This window comes from Leucopleurus acutus (genome assembly GCF_964270905.1).
Source record: "Leucopleurus acutus genome assembly, chromosome: 2".
NCBI lineage: Eukaryota > Metazoa > Chordata > Mammalia > Artiodactyla > Delphinidae > Leucopleurus > Leucopleurus acutus.
In genome coordinates, this window is record NC_139143.1 from 158,263,268 (window position 1) to 158,288,815 (window position 25,548).

A 25,548-nucleotide genomic window follows, 5' to 3' on the forward strand; every position below is an offset into this window, starting at 1 on the left:
GAGACACATTGGTGCTAGAGGCTGGAAAGCCGGGAAGAGACCAGGGGAGAACTGGACTTCTCATTGTGACGGAGACGTGGGGGCAGTGTATGTATAAAATGGGTCTTCAAGAATCTCTCCCATCAGGGAGAGGCAACCCCCGTAGAGGGCTTGGAATAATGACAGTGTAACCAGGGATAGCATTTCTTTTCCTGGAAAGTCCAGTTTCTCCCTCTTTGGCTTAACTTTTCCCTGGGATTGACCAGCAGTAAATGGTAGACATCGGATGGAGCTTCTCACAGCATTTATTTTTCCTGATTACAAGGCTGGGAGTGGGGCGCAGCTGAACAGGGCATGTTAGTGGTGTGAGTGCTGGCTTGAGTGGAGGGGCTGAAGCAGGGGTTTGAGGGCAGGGAACAGAAGAGCACGAATGTGGAGCAGCTGAACTAGAACGAAGGACGTGAGGGTAGCCGTCAGTAATTCAGGAGGCACTGGGAGCAACTGCAAAGGATGAGGACCGCCCCCCGGCTAAGCCCACCCCATCCCCGGATCCCCTTTTCTCTTCCTTAAGTTAAAAAACAGTTCCTTGAGGCAGCTCAGGCGACAAGGATCAGAAGTCACAGGTTGAAGAGCCGAGGTTGCTCTGGCCAGCAGAGCCACGTTCTGGCCGGATGGCAGCTCAGGCCTCCTCAGCTGTAGCGTCGATGCCCGCGTACGTGAAGTTCTCAAACAGCGACATGTTCACGTAGGCCTGGGGGGCAGAGCAAGCTTTAGTGGGGGCCAGGGATGGGGGCGTGCCTGCCCTGGAGGTCCTTGACTTCCATGTGGTTGGGGTATTTGAAGTGACACGGATTTGTTTCGGAGACTCAAGATGACCCCATGGCCAAGGGTGGTCCTCACCAGCCCAGAGCAGCAAGGTCATCAGACCACAGCTGGGGGCTCACGTGAGAGACCCTTGACACAATTGTTCGATAGGAGTTTTTTCATGCCCTTATCCGATGAATTGATTGCTAATGCATTCATCCATTCATTTACTTATTCATCTGTTTATAAGGCTATTTTTGATTATTTACCCATTTTTCTGGTTATTTGATTATTCCTTCATTCTTAAGATAGTTTTATAATTCCTTTAACTACTTAGTCATTAATTAAGTCATATGACGAACTCTTCACATTACTCATTTTGATGCATTTCTTCACTTATATTTATGTGATACTTCATTTATTTATATGGCTACTAGATTCAGTTATTTAATTACATGTTTATTTGAATGATTATTGTATCATCCATCCACTAATTCTATTCATTCATTCATTCAGTTACTGGGTCATTCACTCATCCTCCATCCATTTGGTGAGCTGACCATTCATGATTCCACTCTGGCTCTGTGCCAGGTGAGGTGTCCCAGATGAGAGTGGGCTGATGGCCCCAGCAGAGGACAGGCAGGGAGTCTGGGACCTGGGACCTGGGACAACGACTTGCTGCTGAGGCTAATCAGTGGCCTTGGAAGAGTTTAGAAGGGCCTAGTGTCCAACCCAGTGAGAGCTGGAAAGGGGGGCTGCATCCCAGGGCCCGGCCTAGCTGTGGTGCAGCTAGTGGCGGGGACAGGGACACAGAGGCTGCTGCTCTCTGGCTCCTATGAGAGGGCATCCCTGCGAGCTCGGCGAGACCAGCCCCCGTCCCCCCCAGTCTCCTCACCTTCCTGGCTTCCAGCATTCGGCCCAGCTGCAGCGCGATCTGGGCAAAGGGGGGTCGCTCGTACGGACGGTCCCGCCAGCACTGCCGCATCAGCTCGTACCTGCAGGTGGGGGATTGCTGAGGTGAGGGTCAGGGCCTGCTGGGGTGACGGGGTTCCCGGGGCTCAAGGCTGAGGGGACTCACACTTCATCATCACAGTTGCGAGGCTGCTCCATGCGGTAGCCCTGCGGCAGCTTCTCATAGAGCTCGGCACATGTCATGCCGCAGTACGGGGTGCCCCCTGCGGGAGGGGCAACGCTCTCTCAGCCCAGGGCCCAGGAGGGAGGGTCGGGGGGGGGTAGGGAGAAGGTGGGGACCATCTCGGGAACAGGGGTCAGGAACTCACCAAGGCTCACGATCTCCCAGAGGAGGACCCCAAAGGACCAACTGAAACGAGGAGGATGTACTTAGTTACCTTCTAGGCCCCAGGGGTCCAGCAGCTTAGTGTCAACCTACCCCAGGTGTGCAGCCCCTCCCAGCCCCTGTGTGCATCTACTCTGCAAGGGTCTGGCCTTGGCCAGCTGTTGTCTCTGCAACTGAAACTCCTTCACAGCCTCCCAGGCTTAATGTAATCATAGCTAACATTTTTACTGTGCACTTACCGCAGGCGAGGCACTGATCATTTAATGTGTATGCTAATTCATTTAACCCTCACACCAACCTTATGGTATAGGTACAATTATTATCCCCATATTACAGATGGAGGCACAGAGGCACTGAGAGCTTAGCTAGCTCACCCAAGGCCACACAGCTAGTAAGTGGCAGAGCTGGGATTCAAACCCTGGCAGTCTCGCTCCAAAGCCCTTGCTCTTAACTGCCTCTTATATTGTAACAACAGCTGTGCAGGTTAGAGGTGGCTGAGGCCAGGGTGGAAGTTCTAGTGGGGGGAGGGAATCTCAGGGGTCTTGGGGCAGAAGCAGGAAGTAGGCGAGTAGTGATCAGAGGGGTGGTGGTGTGGTGGACAGTGAGCCGGGCAGGCCAGGCCAAAGGGCTTGGGGCAAGGGGCAGAGCCAGGGCTGGAGCGCTGGGTAGGCCAGGCTCCCTGGAGAGAAGGGCAGGGGTGTGCCAGGATGGCTGTTTTGAGGAGCGAGCGCAGAGAGGGCGTCTTGGGGGTCATGCTCTAGTTAGGTCCTCGGGTGGGTGTGACCTCCCCTTCAGAGACGAAGGTGAGAACATTCTTTGAGTGGTCTCTCCATTCACCCAGGCGTTATCCACCAGCATTCCCAAGCCTCTCCAAGGCATCCTCCAGTCTCTTAGTCAAATATAGCTCTCAACCACCCCTACTCCAATCCTACTCCTGACACACCTTCCAAGTTGAAACTTCCTTCCAGCTAGCCCCACGCCTTCCCACTAAGATGCCGGGCATGGCCAAGGTATACCTGAGACACATCTGTCACACCTGTGTCACACCTGGAACACACCGTAGGGATGGCCAAGTCATGCCTTGGACTACCTGAGACATCTCTGAGGTGTGTCCAGGTTACACCTACAAGCATCCTCAGGGACCAAACCCTCCCCCCCTCCCCCCCACACTCACACATCGCTCTTGGTAGTATAGACACTGTAGTTCAGAGACTCAATGGCCATCCAGCGCACGGGGAGACGCCCCTGGGAGAGAGTGGGTTTGAGGGGTCAGGTGACGAGAAAGGGGCTGTTTAGCAGGTTCTGGGAGGCAGGGCCACGCCTGGCCCTGAGAGGGGGACCCAGTGAGACTTACCATTGTCTTCTTCACATAAACCTCCTCCCCCCGAGAAAGGCCGAAGTCCGCAATCTTGGAGGCCAGGTTCTCTCCGACTAGCACGTTTCGGGCAGCCAGGTCCCTGTGGATGAACTGCAGGCACGGTCAGAAGTCAGGAAAGATGGGGGATGAGTGAGTCCCAGACTCCGGGGCCAGCGAGGGGTCTGGCCCCGTGGCTGCCTTCGTGGGCCCCTCCATGCCTTTAGTAGCCCCTTACTCTTCTGCCCCCCAACCCAGGCCTCATCCTGGATCAGAAACTCCTGCCTGAGAAGAATCACAGGGCTGGCTGTCATCCCTTCCTTCTAGTGACCTGGGCCACGGCCAAGTTCAGGCTGTATCCCTCTCCTGGGACGAAGGTGGGCTTTTCCCCAGTGACCACACTGCACCTTCTCCTCTTTGCATGCTCCCTGACCCCGTCTTTCCTGACCTCTCCCCGACCCCCACCCCACTGATGAGCGTGGAAAGGCCCTTCTCTTGCCCAAAGTGACCTCTCCCTTGAGTTCCAGATCCTCCCCACTGGGCCCTCCACCTTCCTCAGAGACCTCTCTCCATCACCCCTCCCTCTATCTTGGCTCCTTCCCCTCTGCTTTCAAAGATACTCAAAACTTTAATAACTTCAAAATGCCTCCCCTCAGTCTCAACTGTCCCCTCTCTCCTTTCACTGAAGCGGGGTGTCCTCGAACTTGGGCTCGGGCCTCCCCAGTCTGTTCTACCCTCCAGCCTCTCCTGGTGAGTCTCGCCCACTCCCTGGCCACCAGTGTCACCAACTGTGAAGTGACGGCTCCCAGACTGTCGTCCCTGGCCCAGGCCTCCCTCCTGAGTTTTAGGCTGGCTTCTACAACCGCTAAGCCAACACCTCCACCATGATGTGCCCCGGATGCTTCAAATGCAACACCTTTTTCAGACCTGCTCCTCGTCCTGTGTTCCCACCCACTCATCCAGGACAGGATGGGGTCACGTCCCTCTTTATTCCTCAATCCCACATCAATTAGAGCCTGCTGATTTAATCTCCTGAAGTCCGCTCCATGGTCTCCTCTCCCCTCCCCCAACACACACTCACACACACCTGCTTCTCACTCAGGTACTGCATGCCATTGGCAGCATCACTGGCAAAACGCAGCAGCTGCCGGGAGCTGAGGGTGGAGGCCGTTCCATGTTCACGGGCAAAAGCTGGGTCAGTTTCCAGGACCCGGCTCTTCCTCAGGAAATCGAGCAGGTTCCCATAGGGGGCATATTCAATGGCAATATACAAGTAACCTGGGAGGTGAGGAATACAGGGTGGTGGTTTATACTCAGGCAACCTGGGGTGGTAGCAGGCACCCCACGGTACTAGACAGGGAACCTGGTGCACAAAGGAGAACCAATAGTGATGTTTCGGTGTCCCGAAGCTTCCCACAAGCTACAGATGCGAAGGTGACGGCTGATAATGGGGGTTTGGAAGAAGGGGTAGGTGATGAGTTGGGGGCTCACCTCGGTTCTCACAGGCCCCCAAGAGGTTGATGATGTTGGGGTGATGCCCCAATTTGCACAGAACTTCCAGTTCTCCCGCGAAGTCACGATGGTCATTTTCAGAGGCATACTCTGTGTAAAGAATCCAATATCACTTTTGCCGAAAATAACCCTGGAGAAAGGGTATGGGCTGGTGAGGGCTGGTGTCAGTTGCTGGTGGAAGCCAGGTGGGGCCTGGGATTGTGGGACAAAGTAGAGGGTCAGGGCTTGGGCGGGAGTCACTCGCAGCGGACCTTTCAGCATCTTGATGGCTGCGTTCATCTTGAGTCCGTCCTTCTTGATCATGGCCCGGATGACCTGGCCGAAGTTCCCTTCCCCAATGAGATCCTCAAAGGTGATGTCCTCCCATTCCAGCACTGGGTAATTCAGGGGCTCGGGCTGTGGTTTTGGCCTCCGGGTCAGTGTCAAGGTGCCCGAGCTGAACTGCAGGATGGTCTCCTCACCCTTCATAGGATGGGACAAGTGGGCAGACAGTCCACACAAGAGACAGGGGCAGCAAGATGCACAGACAGGCAGACAAAGAGTGGTTAGACAAACGGACAGAGACTCAGACAGAGGGCACCCTGGTGGCCAGCCAAGCACAGTCAGACACAGGACACATACCGAGACAGAATCATATGAGATGGAGCCACAGGTGGGCTGTTGAGTGGACAGATGTCCAAGGAGAGAAACGCAGAGGCCGCCACCTGGGGATCAGGTGTGTGGGGCTCTGGAGGAACAAGGAGTGGGTAAAGTTGCTAGAAGCCACGGCGTGGGTCGATGGAAGGATGATACTCCTAACATTTAAAACTGAAAGGAATTGGAAAGAACTGTGATGGGGAGTAATGAGCTTCCCCTTATTGTGCTGATCCCACAACCAGTTTTTTTTTTTGTTTTTTTTTGTCACCAAGGAAGCTCTGGAGGGGATTCCAGCCCTGGGCAGTGGGCTAGGGTACATTTACGGTGCACCTACTCCATGCTAAGCCCTGAGCTGCTGGGAGCCAGTGGATGGGTTTTCTTCTCCACAGCAGTGGAAGCAGAGATTACCCCTGTCCACCCACTTGGTGGCCACCCATAGCTCTCAAATCACCCCGGGACCTGAGGATAGAAAGAGCATAAAAAAGAGGAACATCCACTCCCCACAACCAAGTAGGAGCTGGGCCACCTGCGCAGGGCTGGTAGGAAGAGGAAACCGCTGAACAGGACCACGGGCGCTGCCAATACGAGAGCCAAAAGAAGGGTTAAGACAGACCTGGTGGTGGGTGCGGTCCCTACGTGAGCTGCAGCCCAGCGTGAGGGGCGAGGGCTGAGGACACAGGTCACGTGGATTCACACAAAACATGGACAGCTGAAGGCACACACCAGCATGCACATGCATGTTCTAGTGGTGGCCCGTATGCAGGGCATCCATGAGAACTACACGTGGACATGTGCTCAAGCAGGAGCACAAGCAGAGGGACACACGTATCAGGGACATAGGCACATACAGATGGGGGTACTCACAGGGACGCACACGTGCACTCACGCCCGGCACACGCGCTCATGTATACACGCACGCATACGCGCACGCAGGTGCATGTAGCAGGGGTACATCTTGATATATGTCAGGGTGCTATACCCATTTAAGGCTGCTTTCCTACTCCTTCCCTCCACATTCGTACCCGTGACCCTCTCCTGCCACAGCCAGGGCCGCTTTCTGCACACACTGACCTCAGAAGGAGGCCAATGCAGCCTGGAACAAAGAGGCCGATTGAGTCTCTGAAGGGAGTTTTCTAAAGGCATGGCAGAGACAATAGCCTCGGACACTAGGCTTTGTATCACAAGGATCAGCCCTTGAGAGAGAAGTTTTTTGTTTTTGTTTTTCTGAAATGCCAAAGCTTGGCTGTAAATATCAAGAGCCCAGGCACAGGGGACCAAGGTCAGAGTTCAGATCATAAGTGACAACAGTGGGGAAGATCCCAGAGGAGAGAGGTGGGAGGAGGTGACAAGATGAGGTGATGCCTGGTCCCTGAAGAGAAGCCAGCACCCCACCCCCACCCCCAGCCCCTCGGTGTGGGCCTGCTGGCTGGAGGGGCATAGACGGGACAGAAAACTCAGCCGGGTTTACAGGGAAGCCAAGAGGTGCTTCCTGTCTCCAGGAGTGACAGGTGAGGCTGCAGGCCCAGCTCAACAGCTGTAGGAGGGCCTGCAGCAATGGGTCTGAGGGCCACAGAATTCGCTGCCTTCTGCAGGGCACAGGGAAGCCCCCTGGAGTTCTTACGTCTCCCCAAGGAGGCCCTGGGATTTGCAGGGATGGAGGTTGGGACGAGTGCCCTGCCGGCAGGAAGGAGGCTACGGAAGGGCTGAGGCCATGAGTCACAGATGCGTGCAGGTGCAGGGTGGTTCCCAAATGTGGGACGGCCTGCCCAGACAGAGGTCGGCACAGAGCCCAGGCGTTCCCTACATTATCACCAGGCTTCCCAGGCTTCCATCACCCCTCGTGAGAAGGGGGAGAATCCTTAATTGACTGTGGTGCAACAGGGACATAACCGAGTGATTCTGAACTGGGGATATTAAACATGTCACCACGAATATAAATGGGCTGTGAGTTGAGTTCACTTCTAGAGAAATAGAGAAAATTATTGATAAGTATCGTACCCTTGCACGTTGTTGAGTGTAGTCTTATACCCATGACACAAACACCCATGTTTGCGCGCGCACACACACACACACACTCGCAGTGTACAAATACTAATGTGTGTATAGGTAGGAACATATATACACAGGGTCTGCACACATGTGCCCTGAGAAGGGTACAGGTGACTGACCGATCCCGACTGGTAGGTGAAGGTGCGTCTGCGATGCAGGCAGCTTCTGCGGATGCACGCCAGGGTTAAGAGAGCAGCCAGGATGGTGAGGCAGGTGGCAGACACAGAGCCCACCACAGCCAGGACCAGCTGTTGATCCAGACCCTCTTCAGCTGCCTGGACCTCTTGGACCGGGCCCTCGCTCTGCAGCCCTGGATCCAATAAGAGGGGCAGATCATAGGGACGCCTGGGTCAGGGAACCCAGAGGCCACCATGGGGTCACACAGAGGGAGAGGTCAGAGATCCCAGTTCCAGGGAGGGAGCAGGTGTATCAGGCCTAGGACCAATGGGTCTGGAATGACATGATTTTTCCAGCACTAGGACATAGGAAGGGAAGGGTCAGGGTCCCCAGTGCCAGGGCTTGTGTCATTTGTTGGGAGGGGGCCTAGGATGCCCTAGCTCCAAGGCAGGGGATCGCTTGGAAGGAGAGAGCATTGAGACTGACCCTGTGGCCCAGGAGTCCTCTTGGGCCCCGCCCTCTTACCGTTGCTTAGGGTAGACTCTTCTACCATGTCGCTCCAGTCACCGGGGCCCTGGACGCTGGCCCGCACACGGAAGAGGTAGCGCGTGCTGGCGTTGAGGCCGCGGACGACGGTGCTCGTCTCCTCAGGCCTGTCCACGTCCATCCACAGTGGGTCTCCTGAGCCCTCAGCCACCTGCACCTCCACAATGTACTTGGATATAGGCCCAGCTGGAGCCTCTGGGCGCTGCCACACCAGCTGGATCTCGGAGTCTGAAAGGGCCTGGGCGTGGAGGTGTCGGGGGGCTGGGGGCCCTGTGGACACGGGGTGAGAAGGCAGGGCTCAGATGGGACCGGGCTGTGTGGCTGTGGGGTCAGACAGATCCACGCTAGCTGTGTCCCCAGCTCCGCGAACCCGGAACGGGAGGCACCCTGCCAACCTCCTCCTTCCTTCCTGGGCTGAATCCCTCTCCCTGCGGCTTCCTTTACCCCTGAGCTTCTGCTGCCCCTGGTTCTCCTTACATGTAAGGAGAACATGTATGTTCTCCTTACATACATTCTCTTCCTGGTGGCCCAGACCCTCCCAGTGTCGTAGGTCCTCCCCATGTCCCTCCACACCCTGTGGTCCCACCAAGTCCCATGTCCTCCTGGTATCCTGTATCCTTCCCTGTGTCATGTCCTCCCCATGCTTGTGTCTGCCTCACATCCCGGGTCTTCCCTATGCCCATGTTTTCACGTGCAATGCTCTCTGCACGTCCATCCAGGCTCCTATAACCTCCCATGTCCTTCTGGGTCTCCTGTGTTCCCTGCGTCCCATGTCCTCCCTCGTCTTGAGCCCATCACTCCCTCCCCAGCGTACCGCTGGGGGGCAGAAGCACACGAGCAGCGGGTGAGGCTGGGCCCAGGAGGGTACAGTGGTAGAGCCGCACGTCCAGCTGGTAGTGGGTGCCAGGTGTGAGTCCGGTCAGGAGGGCGGTGCGGGCCTGGGGGGACGAGACGTTCTCCCGCCGCTCCTGTCCCCGGGCCCCGTCCCACAGGCGCAGCAGGAAACCATCGCCCACCAGTGGCCCCGGCACCGAGGGTAAGGACCAGCTCACTCGCAACCGGTCGGGGCCCTCCACATGCCAGCCCTCCAGCCACGGCTGCAACAAGGGCTCTGGGGCCAGAGGTCAGGGGTCAGAACTGTCCGGTGGGTCCCTGGGGCCAGATGGGATAGTGATCCCCAGGGGACAACCTCCAGTGGGAAAGGCAGGGACCCCCAGGGTGGACAAGCTATGACAACCCTGAGTGTATAGGACAGTAACCCTTGGGGGGCGGAAAGGGATAACTCTTGGCCTCTCACCAGGACAGTCTGTGGTCATGAGGGTGGGAGGCCCCCAGGCCCCCTCCCCCCCTTCCCCTGGCCGGCTCAGCTGCACGCGGACACTGTATCCTGTCTTCGGCCTCAGGTTCATTAACGTCACGTTCTCACTGGGGTCCACTGGGGGCAGGGTGTGCAGCACACACGATTCAGTCCCAACCCCTTCCAGAAGCCACCACTCTCCCTTCAGTCCCTCTCTTCTCCACACACTTCTCCCTCCTTCCATCCCCCCTTTCCCCTCATCACTGCCTGACATCCCATCCTTCCCCAGACACCCCCACCTCCACCCCCTGTTCTCTCCCTGCTCACCCACGATGGTGGACCAGGCCATGGTGCTGTCCTGGGGCCGGTAGTGCAGCCGTACAGAGGTGATGGGCCCGTCCCCGGAGAAGGAGACCAGCGGGGAGACCACGAGCTGACGGCTCTGCTTGGCCAGGAGCCGAGGGGCAGTCAGGGGCACCGGGGGCACTGCCAGGAGACTTGGGGTAAGGCATGGCCCAGACAGCACCCCCAGTCGTTGGAAATAGGAGCAGACTCTGTCTTCTGGGCATCAAAGACAACTCTGGCTTTCGGTTTAGATCGGGGGACCCCCTGGGCTGGGGAGAGACCAAGTTCAACAGATGACCAGAGTGTCCAGGGCCCAGGGAGGACAGCTCAGGGTGCAGGGACTCGGCAATGAGGACATGAGGATGTCCCAAAAGATGTGAAGTGAGGGAGTGGCATGGCTGGACAGGGGTTTGGGGGAGGGCACTCTGCCCATGCAAGGTGGGTGCAGACGGAGGGGGCTGAAACCCAAGGCAGTGTCACCCTTCTCTCTGCCCCTCCCCCCATCATCCATCACTCTCTTAATTTAAAAAAGAAAGGGTAGCAGGTGATGAAGCACCTGCTCTACCCGGATGCCTCATGTGCCTGGTCTCTAATCCTGACAAGGGCCTTCAGGCAGGGCTCATCACCCCTATGTCATGAATGAAGAAACTGAGGCTCAGAGACCTGGAACAACTTGCTTAAAGACATGGAGCCAGGGTTTGAACAGGGTCTATTTGACCAGGCCACCTAACATCAGCCCATCCTACTCCAAAGAGCTATTGTGCTCCTGCTTAGTTTCCTTACCCCATGGTCACTGCCCTTTCTGCCTTAGCTTTTCTCTCCGGATTATTGCATTAAGGCCTTAACTGGTTCCCTTGCCTCTTTCAAACATTTTCCAGACGGATTTTCTAAGAATGGATGAATGGATGGATGGATGGATGGATGGATGGGGGAGGGTCAGGGAAGGTGCAGGGGTGTGGCTGAGGGGGTGGGAGGGAACAGCTGGGTCAGGCAGGAAGAAGTATGTCAGGAGGAAGTGCTGGTCTGGGGGGAGAGGAAGGTCCAGTTTGGATCCTGCGGAGCCCCTGGGCCTGTGGCTCACAGGTGAGGTTAGATGTGGCGGTGGCTGGATAGAAAGTGGGCCCTCGAGTCAGGCACCAGGTAACTTCCATGCTGACTTCAGAATCAGACCTCCACTACACAGAGGTTCTGCCAATCGGGTCTGGGGCCCAGGAGAGGGGTCCAGGCTGCAGATCATATCTGGGAGTTGCTAGGGAACATTTGAAATCTTAGGAATAGTTGCCATTTTAACTAATAATAAATGTCAACATACATTGAGCACATACCCTGCGTCAGGCACTGTGCTAAAAACCATCATCTAATTTAATCTTTACAGCAACCCTATCAAGGGAGCGCTGATATCCTCATTTCACAGAGAGAGAAACAAGCTATGAGGAGATAAGTAACTTGCTTAGATGATGGAGCTAGAGTTTGTAGTGAAGATTCAAAGCCAAGCTGTCTGGGCCCAAAGCCTGGGGAGAGCGAGAAGAGAAAGGCTGGAGGTGGGGCACCGGGGTGGGTGACAGAGTAGTGGAGAGAGAATGGGAAGCAGAGTGTGACCGTGAGAAAGAGGAAGATGAGCAAGAGATTTGGGCTTATGTCAGGGGAGGGCGGGGTCAGGAGCACAGGGAAAGAGAAGCCAAGGCGCGGCAGGGGCTGTGAACGTCTGAGGCTTGTGGTGCTGGAGAAGGTGAGGGACACCTATACCAGGGTGTGGGTGCTCTGCTCTGAGCGATCCTGGGCAATGGCAGCTACCTCCTTACTCACCAGGAAGCACCTCTGGAAATGAAGCAGGTCACCCTCTGAGCTCCACAGCCCCAGGCACCCCCCTGTCCTAGCAATGAGTGCCCTGTGGTGTGACTCGGGGTTGGCGGGTAGGGGGATGCAGCATCCCAGAGGTGGAGTGAAAGGCACTGTGTCTGCGGGGCGGGGTTTGGGGGAGGTAGAGAGGGGAAGCATCACTCTGGGCAACGCTGCAGGGTGAACCATTTCTGGGGCATGGGATGCCCTTTCCAGATGGGCCTGAGCTGTGCTCCAGCCTGGACAATGCCCTGCCCAGGCCTCAGGTTGAAGACAAGCCCTCTTCTCTGCCTGATGCTGGGCTGTGACCTTAGATGCCCTTGCCCTTCCTGCTACGATGCCCAGTCTGAGCAGCATCAGCTAGGACATCACTGACCTTTGACGTTGACCCTGAAGCGTCGGCTGTCCTGGCCACCAGACGTGGACACGCGGCACTCCCAGAGCCCACTGTCCCCAAGAGCCAAGCGGGGCACCTCGAACTCGGCTGTGGTCCTATCTGGCTCCACAATGGCCTTGGTGGACTGAGAGAGATGGGGAAGGGACAGACCACAGAGAATGTGTGCCATGTGGCAGATACAAGTGTGCTCGTCCAGGCTGATGAGGGGACAGAGCCTGGGTGCTGGTCCCTCAACAATCAGCCTGACCCCATTTGAGCTGTGGTCAGGCCGTTGGGCAGAGCCTGCAGAAAGCCCCGAGGGGTCAGGGGTCTGGAGGGGCAGGGGCCCTGGGCTGGGGTCACGGGGCTGACCAGGAGGACCGTGCCGTCCGGCTTGCGGAGCTCCACGCTGCCGCGGACTGGGAAGGGGTTCCCCGCGGCGGCACAGTTGATCCGGGGTGTCGTTTCTAAGTTGAACTCCAGTTCTGAAACCATGTCCAGGATCTGGGGGATCCGGTCTAGGGAGAGAGGGGACACGCATCCTGGAGGCCCTGCAAGGGCAGATACGTGACTGCCATAGCGCCCCTCCCCCGGAGTCCTGCATCTTAGCGGAGGTACCGCCAGCAGCCCAGTCACCCGGGCCTGAAAGCCAGCAAAGTCCTGTGCAACTCCTCCAGGGCCCTCACGCCCACCTCTGACTGCCCCTGAGTCTACCTCCTGCACCCTCTGCCTCCTCATACCTTCCCACACGGAGACCAGACCCCTTCTCAGCCTCACAGCCGGAACGCTGGTTCAGGCCTCCATCGTTTCTGGGCCCTGCAACAGGTCTTCCAGGCTCTCCTGCTTCCCCTCCCCACCCAGCAGCCACTGTCCTCTCTCAAACACAAACCTGAGAGCCCCATGCCTCTTCAACAATTCGCTGCTGGCCTCTCATATTAAGTGCAAATCTTATAGCCTGTCATTCGAAGGCCCCAAGATTTGACCTCTTCTGATCACTCCCGGAGCCTCCCCTCACACCACTGTCCTGGTAACTGAGCCTGAGTCTTCAATCCCCTGGCCGTTGCCCTGCTCTCTCTCATCCTTCATATTCCATCTCAGATCGCACCTCTTCCCAGAAGCCCTCCCTGACTCTCTCGGGCTGGTCGGGGCCTCCTCTGGGCTCCCACCCACTCTGGGGGGCTGCCCATCCCTGTACGGATGATGTGGGCTGGCAGTGAGAACTTCCAGACCATGAGCTCCGTGAGGGCAGGGCTTTGAGCCAGGGAGATGCGTCTGGTGAAGGCTGACCTGTTCCGAGGGACCTCAGAGCCCCCCGAGCTCGTACCTGACTTCTCACAGTGCACCCCATGCCACCCGGAGGGGCAGACGCAGCCGCTGAAGCGGTCACAAGTGCCGCCGTTCTGACACTGGCACTGGAGGTGGCAGTCAGCCCCAAAATGACCTGGGGCACAGGCTGGGAACAGAGGGGGTGTGGTTAGAGGGGCACAGGTCAGGGGGCAACGAGGGCCGGCTGGGGCCTGGGTAATGACTGGCTGGGTAGAGAGGGCACTGGCCAAGTGAGCGGGGACCGTGGAGGTCTTGGTGTGCAAGTCGGGGCCAGAGTGAAGGGCTGGGGCCGGGCTTGTAGCCGACTGCCTGGGTCAGGGAGCATGGAGGGTGGGTTAGTCCGTACCTTCCTGGCACTGGCTTCCTCTCCAGCCCGATCCACAAGAACAGCCATAGGGGTCCGGGAGGCAGAAGGTGAGGCCTCGGCAGCCTGACGTGCCTGGGCACTGTTCCTGGCAGCTCTGTCCAAAACGGCCCTCTCTGCAGGCTAGAAAGAGGGCATGTGGGTGTAGGGGCCTCTGCTGGGCCCCAGGGTTCAAGACCTACTTGGCATGTTCACCCTCCAAGGTCCACGCCCATGGTTTGAGAGTCTTCCCCCAGCCAGGCATCCTCTCCTGCCCAGGTCCTAGTGGCCCCGTCCTCCTTACCTTGCTCACAGCGGGTCCCAGTGAATCCAGGGGGGCACACACACTCGCCATCCTGGTCGTGGCAGACACCTCCATGCAGGCAGCCCGGGCATTCCTTGGTACAGTCCTGTCCCCAGTGCCCTGCCTCACAACCTGCAGGTATGTGCTTTCAGCAGCTGACCCTCACCCACTGGACCACTGCTGCTGAGGACTGGGGCAGCCCTGGGGGACCAGAGGATGCAGGGGGTCCACAGGAAGTACCACAGGGCTCCCAGCCTCCCACACCACCCACCACCTCTGCCCTCTGCTCCTGACCCCGCACGATGAGTCGAAAGAAGGCGCTGCCCAGTGGGCTGGCTTCCAGGTAGGTGGCACTGTAGATGCCGCTTGACGACGGCTGCACGTTTGGGAGCTGCAGCAAAAACCGCCCTTCCTGGGCCTCGTGCCAGTCCAGGGTGTAGAAGTAGGATCCTGGGGGCATAAACGGGTCAGGGGCCTCACCATCACACAAGAGCTGGTGTTCCCTCCCTCTGCCCACCTCGGCCTGAGTCACATCAACGTGCGCCAGGCAGAGTGAGCAGACCTGGGGGAAGGCACCAGCGAGTGTCTGGACCCAAGGCAGAAAGCTGGGAAGCATCCTCTTTTCCGTGGTCCACCAACCACTCAGTAAATCACCAAGTCCGGTTCAATCTCCCCCTCATCTCCTAAAGCTGCCCCCTCCTCTCCACGTGCACTGCCACCACCCTGCTCCCAGCCTCCCACAGCCTTCCAAGCAGTTTCTCTGCCTCCAGTCTCCCCCTTTCCTGTCCGTCCTTCACTCAGCAGCCAGTGAGATTTTTCTCCAATAGATTCCGCAGTGGCTCCCCGGCTTAAGCTCTTCCATGGTTCTCCACTGCCCTCAAGACAACATCCGACTGCTTAGCAAATCATTTTCACCAGTTTGGCCACCGTGTAGCCCATACCTCTCCACATCCTGCCTGACTCCTAACATTCCTGAATTCCTGAATTGCTTCTATCTCTTCTAGAAACACTGTGGTATCTCACAGCTTCCTGCCTTTGCTCTTATCAATCATCCTCCTGGAAAGTTCTTCCCCTCTTCTTCGTGCAGCTAGTTCCCAGGAGCCTCTCCCTCCAGGACGTGTGGACCCTAATATCAGGGTCCTTGTCCCTGCCCCACTCCTTCTTGCCTCTTTGCTCAGGACGGAACAGAGATTCTAGCGAACGCAGGTCTACCTGACTCTCCACATCTCTCATCAATTCGGGGGGCCTGGAGCTCAGGAGGCAAACCCCTTGGCCCAAGAGAAGGGTCCTCCTCCCTCAGGAGCCCAGGGACACATGAGTCAGCCAAAAGGCTGTGGGTGTGAGAGCTGAGGCAGGAATCTGTGGGGCCACACAGGAAAACTGCTTCCTTCTATGGGGTGGCCAGAGGGCCTGATAGGGCCAGGATGGGGGCAGGCCTGGGCTGAGATCCCCAGGCCTGCCCAGGCCCCTGCACGTGTTTTGACAAATCTCTGGAAGAGGCCAAACCTCCCTTGCCTGTTCTGGGACTTTGTTACCCGTTTGCTTCTTCAGCACGGGGACTGCTGCCCCCTGCCAGACTGGCTAATGTGATAGCACCTGCTAACTCTCAGAGGAGAGTCCAACGTGAGGGGTTAACATAGCACTAATTTGGGGGTGACAGGGAAGGAGGTAGCTGACCACGAGGCTGCTGGTCCTCTGGGCGCAGTAGGAGGACATCTCACAGCTAGAGATGAGTTGGATGCAGGTGCTTCCCATGGACCTGGTGCAGGAGAGAGGGGGCGCCCCGGAGGTTGGCCAGTTGGGGTAACAGGTGCTGTGTCAGGGGCCAAAACTGGGAATACTGAGGGCCATGGAGGTGTTGGGGTGTCAGAGCTATGGGTTTACCTGCCCACCCAGTTCAGATGCCCCTCTCACCGTTGCTCTTCCAGATCACATCTGTCTGCTTCTCCTTGCGCACCCACGCGGAAAGTACTGCCGTGTCGCCCTTATTCACCGTGTGTGTGACCTTGTCCGGGAGCAGGTGGGCTGCGAGGCGGATGGAGGGCGGGGTCAGGGGTCAAGGGCAGCCCCTCCTGCCCCTCCTCCCCGCCGGCGGCCAGACTCACCTCCTGGGCTGTTGTGCACGTAGAGGACGCGCGTGCGCCGCGCCCCCGCGCCGCCCACGCAGGAGAAGACGCCCACCAGGTCCGAGGGCTGCGAGAAGCCGCGCAGCGTTACCTGGCGCGAGCCATTGCGGGTCAGGTGCAGGGGCTGCCAGGGCCGGGGCGTGCGCACAATGCGGTCGTCCTTTTCCAGCAGCAGCGGGGACCCCCAGGCGTCCGAGCCCCTGCCCGCCCCCGCCTCCCCGGACACGCAGGTCAGGAAGAAGCGCTGGGGCTCGGTCAGGCGCAGGTCGGCCAGCAGCGTCAGGTCCACCGCAGCGCCTGGACCGGGATACCGGGCTCCGTATCTGGCAGGGCCCCGCCCTCACCCCTGCCCCGCCCTCCCCCTCTTGCCCCTCTCCTCTCAGCCTCTCCCCTCTCCTCCCCTCCTCTCCCCCCCTCTCCCCGCCCGCCCACCAGGCACTGAACTTTATCAGGCACGTCCACCCCCGTCCCTTCCTGTCCCAGTCCCCTTCCCGGTGCACTGGCCCCTTTCCTTCAAGTCTCTCCATCCTAAAAGAACAAAAACAAAAACAAAGCCCCTTCTCTGGCTTCCCCATCCCCTCCCTTCTCCTGCCAGATGGCTTCCCTTTACAGCCCAGCCTTCGGAAAGAAAGAATGATCTATGCGCCCCGTCTCCATTTCCTCTATTCCCGGCAGTCCCCTTTCCTGACCTGTCTCTACAGCTGCTCTGCAAAGGGGAGCCGCTCTCCCTGCCCTCCCCCGCCCCCCCCAACCCCGCTGAGAGATCGGAAGTGTCTTGGAGGGACCCCTCCCCATCACTCCAGAAATCTGGACCTGTTTGTTGTGCTGGGATTGAAGGTGGGAGAGGCTGGGTTCTGCAGCCAGGTGGTTATGGGGCAGAAAGGAAGAGAGCTCTGGGCCCAGCAGAAGGCCAGAAGCAGGGAGGGCAGACCCTAGGGCAGAGTTGGGGCTGAAACACACAGACACCAGGTGGGCCTTGGTCTTTGCCTTCCAAAGGGCTGTGGGCCCCATGAGGAGACAGACATGGACCTACCTGTCAAATGCAGGGCACTGTGTGGGGAGCACAGAGAAGGGATGCCTAACTCAGCATGGGGGAGGCAGAGGATGAACAGGTGCCTCCCGGGAGATACAGCTTGAGGGTCTTAAAGCTGAGCAGGGTACGGTGAGGGTTCAGAATGAGGACAGGGAGAGGTCAGTGGTAGGAAGGGCATTCTAGGCAGAGGGCACAGCCTGAGTAAAGGTGTGGAATGAAAGGCTGGGGCACACAGTGTGAGGCAGGAACCAGGAGGGACCAAGGAGAGCTGGAGTCCAGGCCTGGCTGAGCCCTGCCAGCCTCCTCAGCCCCGGGGCCCAAACCTTCCCGAGCCCCTCCTACTCTGTCCCTGCCTGCTCACTGCCAGGTGGTTAGCTGGCTTAAGTGCTACTTCACTTATCAAGGTGAGTAATGAAGTACATGAGTAAATGTACTTCATGAGTAAACGAAGCTGACTGTCTATCTTGTGCCGAGCACCTGTTTTCCTTTGGGTCCTCACACCCTCCAGAAGTTGCCGTCTTTCCAGCCACAGAGGAGGGTCATGATAATTATTCTCGACGCTTCCTCTAGTAAGCTCATCCCCTCCCTGGGCTTTCGCTACCACTTCTGAGTCAATAACCCCTGGATGGCCTCTCAGCTCGGGCCTGCTTTCCATCAGCTCTTCCCAAACCTGCTCCTCTCTGGGCCCCCTGCCTCAGCAGACGGCAAAACCCGCCTGAGATACAAGCTTTGGAGTCATCTCATACTCCTGCTGTCATAGTAATTAATGTTTATTGGGGGTCAGTGATATGCCAGGTACTTTACTTATGTTCTCTCATTTTATCATCCCAACTCTCCTGGGAGGTGGGTGTTATCACCCCAATTTTATAGCTGGCAAGTTAAGGCTCAGAGAAATAACTTGCACAAGGTCATACGATGAGTAACTGGCAGACCCTGGTTGTCTGACTCTAAAAGTCTACACCTCGGAGCACTACTCTGGCTGCCCCCATCAGTCACAGAATTCTATTTCCTCAAAGCCTCTTGGCTTCATCCCCATTCCCAAGCCCGCCCTTGGTAACCCTCATCCTTACTCCCCTGGACCATCCTGACAGCCACACCCCTCCTTCCTCAACTCATCCTCCAAAGTGATCCCTCTGAGACCTTGTGACTGTCTGGTCTACAACCTTCCATGGCTCCCTATTGCCCCCGGGATGCAGTGCTCGCTCTTGAGCCCTCTGCTGCTCACACTGCCCCTCCTGCTGCGTCCCCTCCAGGAACCCTCTCTCCTATGCACTTCCCCGCCTCTGAGACTTGCATCTATTGTTCGGGCTGCCTGGAATGACGCCCACCCCTCTCAGTGCGGTATTTCCAAATCCCTTTTCATCTCCTACCCTGAAGCAGAGTAAGCTGACTCCTCGGTGCTCCTCTGCGTCTATCTGTTCAGCGCTCACCTGGTGTCCCGTGTCCCCCACTAGACCATGCACCACTCTAGGCGGCCTTTGCGTTCTAATCCTCCTTGGGCACCACACTGAAGGGATGGCTACCGCTTATTCAGAAGCTCTTACCAAGTGCTCTGTGACAATTCCCTCCTTTAAACCCAGTAACAGCCATAGGAGGTCCGCACCATTTAATCTGTTGTACAGATCTAGTGACTAATGGCCTGTCACTTAGCACAGCTCCTGGAATATTGTTGGTGCTTGATAAATGAATAATTGCGTGGGTCCCACACACTGACCGTATGAGTACCCCTGAAAGCTTCATGGGCCCAGAGGCCCTGCTGCTCCCCGCTGATGTGCACACCCAACACAGTCAGTGGCTGCTCCCCTCCCCCAATCCCTAGTGCCTGCCTGGGTTTTCCAGGCCCTGATCCCACTTTCTAGCGGATCAGCGTGCAGAGGAAAGTGATGGCAGTGATGATAGGGTTTTCTCGGGGGGAGTCAGGGCTTTGGGGGTTGGGTGGGGGGAGGTTCAGGGCAGACTTACCAACATGAGAAGCCAGGAAGAAGATGGGGAGCAGCAAAGGGGGCCCCAGCCAGACCATAATCCAGAGGCTGACCAGGCCAGCCGGGACAAGCGGGGCCCACGGTCAGTCACTCTGGGTCCGGCTGTTCAGCCTGTGCTGTCAGTGTGTGTTGGTATTGGGGAGGAAGAGGAAATGAGTTAGCTTGGGTGGGAGGCGGGCCGGGGAGAGGGCTGGGGAGGACTTATCCTGCTTCTGGGCCTCTGGGCCCCCCTAGTCTGGCCCCTGCAAGGCTCGGGATGGGTGTGGCCTGGAAGGTCCTGGACTGGGGTCACTTGAGGTGGGGGAGGGTTGTGATAAGGACAGACCTGGGGACTGTGGGACTGTTTCCCCTCCCCTCTTCTCCGCGTGGTCCTCAGCCTTGCCAGCACGCGGGAGGCAGGAGGCAGGAAAGGGAGGAAGCCACTGGCTTCCTCCTATTGAGAGGGGATGGGGGAGGACATTGCTCTGGGGTGTCCCTCCCCCAGCACAAACACACGATTCCTCAAGTATGCGTCCCAGGACGTGGTTACATGGGTGTCCTCGAGAGCCATTCATGTATGGAGCACAAGGATCTCGGATGTACACAAAGGAACAAAAGAACACACTCAGGGCAAAAACCCTTTGATTCAATCTTGTGTAACTCTCTCATTTCACAGATGGGAAAACTGAGGCCTGCAGGGCTTGAAGGCTCTCTGAGGTCATGGTGAGGCTGGGACCTGAACTTCTGACTCCGTTGCTCCTCGAGGACTCATGCTAAGCAGACCCAGAATGCACAGGGAGTGAGTCCCTTGGCTTAAGACAGGAACAGAGGCTTCAGCACACTGTCTGCCTGATGTCATTACCCTTGGGCACTGGGGCAGCAGAAGCCCCACCCAGGGAGCTCCCGTACTCCTGAGGGCTGATAACAGCCTGGGAGCAGTCCCAGCCCCTTGACAAAGACTTCGGAGCCCCGTGGATCCGCTGTGCCCCTCATCTCTCCGTGCCCTGGTGCCACCTCTCCACTGGCAGTTCCCAGAGCAGAGCCTGACCCGCAGGCACAGAATGCCTGCCGAGGTGGGGTGGCAGTGGGGGTCTGTCCTGGCGGGGAGCAGAGGGAGACGTGTTAGAGCCCTCCGACGGCCAGGATTGCTGGTGAAATCTGTGACTCCTCTGCCCTTGAATGGAGTGGTTGCGGTGGGGTGAGACCTGGTGCCAGGTTAGGGGACTGGTTTGGGAGTCCAAACCCTCCCTTTGCGGCTGGGACGTCTTCCCAGAGCCTGTTCCCGGGTGAAAGCTGGACTCTGTTTTGGACTCACCAGGCTCTAATTCACTGTCTGGGGGAAGCTGGGCCCCTGCAGCCTAGCTGAGCTGCTTTAGCCCTGCGGCTCATCTGAAAATCCCTGAAGAGTCTCAGGAGAGACGTTGACTCTGGGTGTAGTTTGAAAAACAGATCAGGGAAGACCCCCAGGCCCACGCTGTAGGCCCCCCGGACACCCCGTTCCTAGGTGTGAGCCTGGGAAGAGCTTTCTGTGGACAAGACTCGGGTGGGAGTGGGGGTGGTGGATGCCTTCTTAGTCTTCTGCTCATCTTGGTGCCAAGACCTTTGACTCTGGCGAGAGGAAGCAGCTGGGAAATGCTGCGGCACTTTGTCTGGCAGGGTTGTAGTCAGAACTTCCCGCTTGGTTCTGGGAAAACCTGGTGGGCCTAACGTCATTTTGTGTGTATACATAGAGCACTTGGGCAGCATCTGATCTGGAAAATGACAGGTACCGGCACAGGTGTTTGCTCTGTGACACTATAGCATGACAAAGACTACAGGTCCGTCTGGCCTCCCCACTTTCAACTGGGAAACAAAACTCAGTAGTAATGATCTGTAGATAAGCACAGTGCACATCTTGCAGAGTTTGTATATAAGGGTTTATATTATAAAACCATGTCCTATAAGTGTAAAAGTATATTTTTACATGTGTTGAGATTATGTTGCAAGTAACTTAAGTAGCATCTGTTTACAAACAGCATGTCACAAATGAACTATCACCACACCAACTAATTTTGCGTGGGTTGTGTATACATCTGGCTACGGCAATAGGAATACTTAAACCATAATGCATTTCTTAAAGTCTCAGTCATTGGAAAGTTACAGACCAAGAATAACGTTAATGCAGATACGCAGTTCTACACATTGGGAGGTCAAACCTCCAATCCAAAACAAAGCTGATAACGATAGAGCTAAAGGTAATTTATTTTTAAAAAAAGTAAGAATAGCAGTATGACTAACTCCACACAAGGCTGCTAATTCACTGCTATGAAAGCCACCTTCCTGCAAATAGCGGGAATTCCAGCTCTTGGCACATACAGGAGTTTTGCCAGGTCGCCAGGGGTTCAGGGCAGCCAGGCCTCCTAGTGTAACTCTGAAGCAGAGATTTTTAGCAGTCTTCAAGCCATTTTACTTTCCAAATGCCAGATTTTAGTCACCTTCAGTTCGAATGTTGCTAGTAAGAAGCCTGCTGTTGGACCTGAAAAGGAAAGGTAATGAAATTAGTTATCATTTGCCCATAACAACTGAAAAAGGACATGTGATTTTGGAACTGTCCAAGACTCATGGGGGCAGCCCCGTGCTCCACTGTGGGACTGTGGAGCTAAAGAGGTTTGTGTTTCCTCGGTGGTATCAACTGATACTGAAAATGGTTGTGTATTTTTCATAGCTAATCTGTAGCTTTGGGGCTGCTGCTTTTGGAGACGCAGTCTGTCGCGGTCCCTTTGGGCTGCCATAACAAAAGACTGGGTGATTTATAAACAACAAACACTTATTTCTCACAGTTTTGGAGGGTAGAAGTCCGAGATCAGGGTGCCAGCATGGTCTGGTGAGGACCCTATTCCAGGTCTCAGGTCCTCATAGGGCCGAAGGGCAAGGGAGCTCTCTCAGGCCTCTTTTATAAGCATATTACAGGCATCCCTCAGAGATACTGTGGGTTCAGTTCCAGACCACAATAAAGTGAATAATGCAGTAAAGCGAGTCACATGAATTTTTTGCTTTCCCAGTGCATATAAAAGTTAGGTTTAAACTATACTGTAGTCTATCAAGTGTGCAATAGCATTATGTCTAGAAAACACAATGTATATACCTTAATTAAAAAATTACTTTATTGCTAAAAAATGCTAACAATTTTCTGAGCCTTCAGCGAGTTGTAATCTTGTTGCTGGTGGAGGGTCTTGCCTCTATGTTGGTGGCTGCTGACTGGTCAGGGTGGTGGTCGCTGAAGCTTGGGGTGGCCGTGACAGTTTCTTAAAATAAGACAATGACGTCTGGATCAATTAACTCTTTCTTTCCCTTGAACACTTAGAGGCCGTTGTAGAGTTATTAATTGCTCTGATTTCAATATTGTTGTGTCTCAGGGAAACGCAAGGAGAGGGTGTCCATGCAACTATTTTTCAAAATAAACAGAGTGAGAGTTCCATCTTTGCTTCTTGGATTTAAGTCAAGCTATTACATATAAACTGTGTAAAGTCAGTATGTGAAGCTGAATGCTGCTTCGTCTTCCTCAGTGATTTTAAGGAAATGGGTAGTTCCAATATACCCCCCACCCTATTACATTCCTAAAGCATGCCCCTGTGTCTTGGCTCCTAGAATATTTTGAAAAAATATTTATTTCTTTGTTATGTGCAACCCCAAATGCCGGTGTCTATCTATTCCATAAGTGCTTTAACTCTCTCTACTGTTCATCACAATTGCTTTTTGAAGCACCACGTTAAAATGTTGCCCAAAAAACATTAAGAAATTTTCTTTTTTTGAAATAAGCAACACATGAACCCAATTCCTAAGTCCTGTCTTTGCTTGAAAAATGTTGATCAGCAAAAAAAAAAAAAAAGAAAAAAGAAAAAGTAATTGTTTTCAGGTTTTTTTTTTTTAAGGTAAATAGGTGGTAACAATTGTACTTTCACTTAACTTCAGCAACAACTAAAGCCCTATTGTCAATTCAAAAACAGTTTTTGCTGTTCTTCCAGGAAATAACTCTATAAGTGAGAGGAAGTTTGTCAGCAAATGCTTTTGAAACATCAGGCTGGGGCTGTATTCCTGAAGTTAGCAAGTGAGGGAGTGTGTGTGTTTGCACTCTGGGCTGAAAAGATGTGCCAGGTGTTTGTGACAAGCTGTGATGAGGACTGTAGATTACTTGGAATCCATTGTGTTCTTTTCCCTTGTTGGAAAAAGAAAGCTTCTGAAAACAAGCCCTTATTTAAAGGAAGCCCCAGTTAATCCAACAAGGCTTGGATGAAGTCCCTTTTATACAAACTGCTTGACAAAGGCCATTTGGCCCCGAGGAACCCTGTGAGGCCAGAAGCTGGTATCAACACCCCAAACAGGGTTCAGATAGTTCAAAGCTCAGGACCTTCTTAAAGCATAACAGACTTTTATCGACCTTGGTTGGAATGAAATTACCCAGTACTGCAAGCAGAGGTCTTACATAGAATGCCAGCAAACCCCCATTGGAATGACTAACTGTTACTGAACATTTACAGGTGTGAGGAAAAGGTACTGACACCTCCTCACGGGCTCCCCACCTCTTGAGGCAGGTTTCATTGTGATTATCCCCATTTTACAGATGAGGAAACTGATGCTTCCTAAGGGTGTTAAGTGGTGGAGCTCAGCTTTGACCCCAGACAATTGGATCCACCGCCAGAGAGCTTAACTCCGCACTGGGCCTGCTAAATGGTCCTGCCTAGATAGCAAGCAGGGTAAAATTCTTTTCCAGCGTTCACAGGGGCTGGCTACCATCTGCATGTATCACCTCCAGAGTCTTACAAAAGATTTTAAAAAGCCAGCCCTTATGTACTCAGAAAGCATTAGAGGTTTTATTCCAGAAAAATAATTTGCTCATCTCTGTGCTGTGTCATGATTGAGTGGGGGCCCTTTAAAAGGCAAGGGTGGGCCGGCAGAGAAGGGCAGGCATGCATTTTCAGGGCGTCTTGCCTTTAAGGTACACCAGGTCCTTGCTTCACCCCCAGATCACTCTGAAATCCTAGAACCACTAGCACCCAACACAAATGACTCATTGTCCTTGGCCTCAAAAAACAGCAAGCCTACTTAGAATACAAAGCACATTTTATGGGAGTAAACTGCACCGGCCATAGACACACCTTCCTTCCTGCAGGATCCGTAGCCTGGCTGAAGAGCGGGGATGGCTTCCTGGCTGCTCAATCTCACTTCAAATGTTATTTGAGGATAAGGAGTAGTGATGACGCAAGCCCATTAGCTCTCATGATTCATTCATCAATGTCATAGGGATGTCCCACCCTCTTCTTAACCCTTTTTCCCTGAAAGCATGTTGGTGCTCCATCCTTGCCCACACCCTGAGGAAGGGACACTTGTTCTGATTGGGCCAACGGAGCGGGTGTGTGTGCAATAGCACGCGGGGGTGGGCTTCCTGTTCCCGTGGGAAGAAATGCCTTTTCCCAGGCATGAGTGGTGCTGGCCACCAGAGGATTTCCACTCGGGAATCCTCCAACACTCCTGGGGTCTCAGGTGGGACCTACTTTCCTCCTTTCCAGACCCCAGGAGAAAGTGAGAATGTGGAAGAGATGACTATTCCTATTGCAGGGAACCCAGGGAGGCAGGGCTGCGAGGGGCAGCCTGATGGGGCCACTCTGTCCCGCTGTTCTGCCACCTCTGGCCACTGGCCTGGGTGTTACATCCCTTGGGAGAGGGTGTGGTCATCCTCTGCCAGGTCTGCTGAGTTCTGTTCCTCCCAGATCCGGTTACCCAAGAGGTAACTGATCACAGGGTGCCGCAGATGGCTACCTCATCACACTGGGCACCTGTGATGTCCAATTATAAATCCGTTGCGGCAAGTTGGAGCTGGTGGCTTGGGAGGAAGTTGTCCCGTGAACCTGGATGTTGGATGTGGCAACCATCTGAGGTAATTATACTGGAGTTTCAGGGTGCTTTGGGATAGAGGAGGTTTAGCAAGCTCTCCCTCAGGGCTTTGCGGAATACCATGGCCCCAGACAGGCTGGTCTGCCTTGAGCAAGTTAGGAAACCGTAGAAGCTGTGATGTCCAAGCGTTTCCCTAGTCTCAGGTGTAGGTCTGGGAAGCACCACTGGGAATATATCCTTTGACCTTACTTCAGGGATGACCAGGTCAGAGAGCTTGTTTTCAGTGTGCAGGAACTGGTGTGTTAACACCAGTTCTTAACCCCAAGAGGGCAAGTGAGACCCCTGGAATTCCAACCATTCATTCATTCGACAAGTTTTTATTGAGCCCTTACTCCCTGCCAAGCCTGTGAGCATACTTGTGACTGGGTGTGCA

At 55.3% G+C, this 25,548-nt stretch overlaps 1 protein-coding gene across 1 annotated transcript; it reads right to left on the reverse strand.

Annotated features, from left to right (window-relative positions):
- Positions 1-301: 301 nt before the first annotated feature.
- Positions 302-19,325, reverse strand: TIE1 (tyrosine kinase with immunoglobulin like and EGF like domains 1). Its single transcript, XM_082865642.1, has 23 exons — positions 19,246-19,325; positions 16,230-16,547; positions 16,039-16,149; positions 14,419-14,574; positions 14,125-14,256; positions 13,824-13,964; positions 13,476-13,604; positions 12,524-12,669; positions 12,152-12,296; positions 9,919-10,077; positions 9,592-9,729; positions 9,109-9,405; positions 8,274-8,564; positions 7,751-7,941; positions 5,198-5,408; positions 4,926-5,036; positions 4,522-4,712; positions 3,435-3,548; positions 3,255-3,325; positions 2,064-2,104; positions 1,862-1,958; positions 1,679-1,778; positions 302-730 (listed from the first exon to the last, which is right to left on the reverse strand). The coding sequence occupies exons 1-23, from the start codon at positions 19,301-19,303 to the stop codon at positions 659-661; spliced, it is 3,420 nt and encodes a 1,139-aa protein (XP_082721768.1). The 5' UTR covers positions 19,304-19,325; the 3' UTR covers positions 302-658.
- Between the last annotated feature and the right edge of the window lie 6,223 nt (positions 19,326-25,548).

Coding starts and splice junctions, on each gene's coding strand:
- TIE1 (XM_082865642.1), bottom strand. CDS start 19,303: ATGGTCTGGCTGGGGCCCCCTTTGCTGCTCCCCATCTTCTTCCTGGCT. Junction 13,965..14,124: donor TGGGACCCGCTGTGAGCAAG/GTAAGGAGGACG, acceptor CCCTCTTTCTAG/CCTGCAGAGAGGGCCGTTTT. Junction 3,549..4,521: donor AGTACCTGAGTGAGAAGCAG/GTGTGTGTGAGT, acceptor CCGTGCCTGCAG/TTCATCCACAGGGACCTGGC.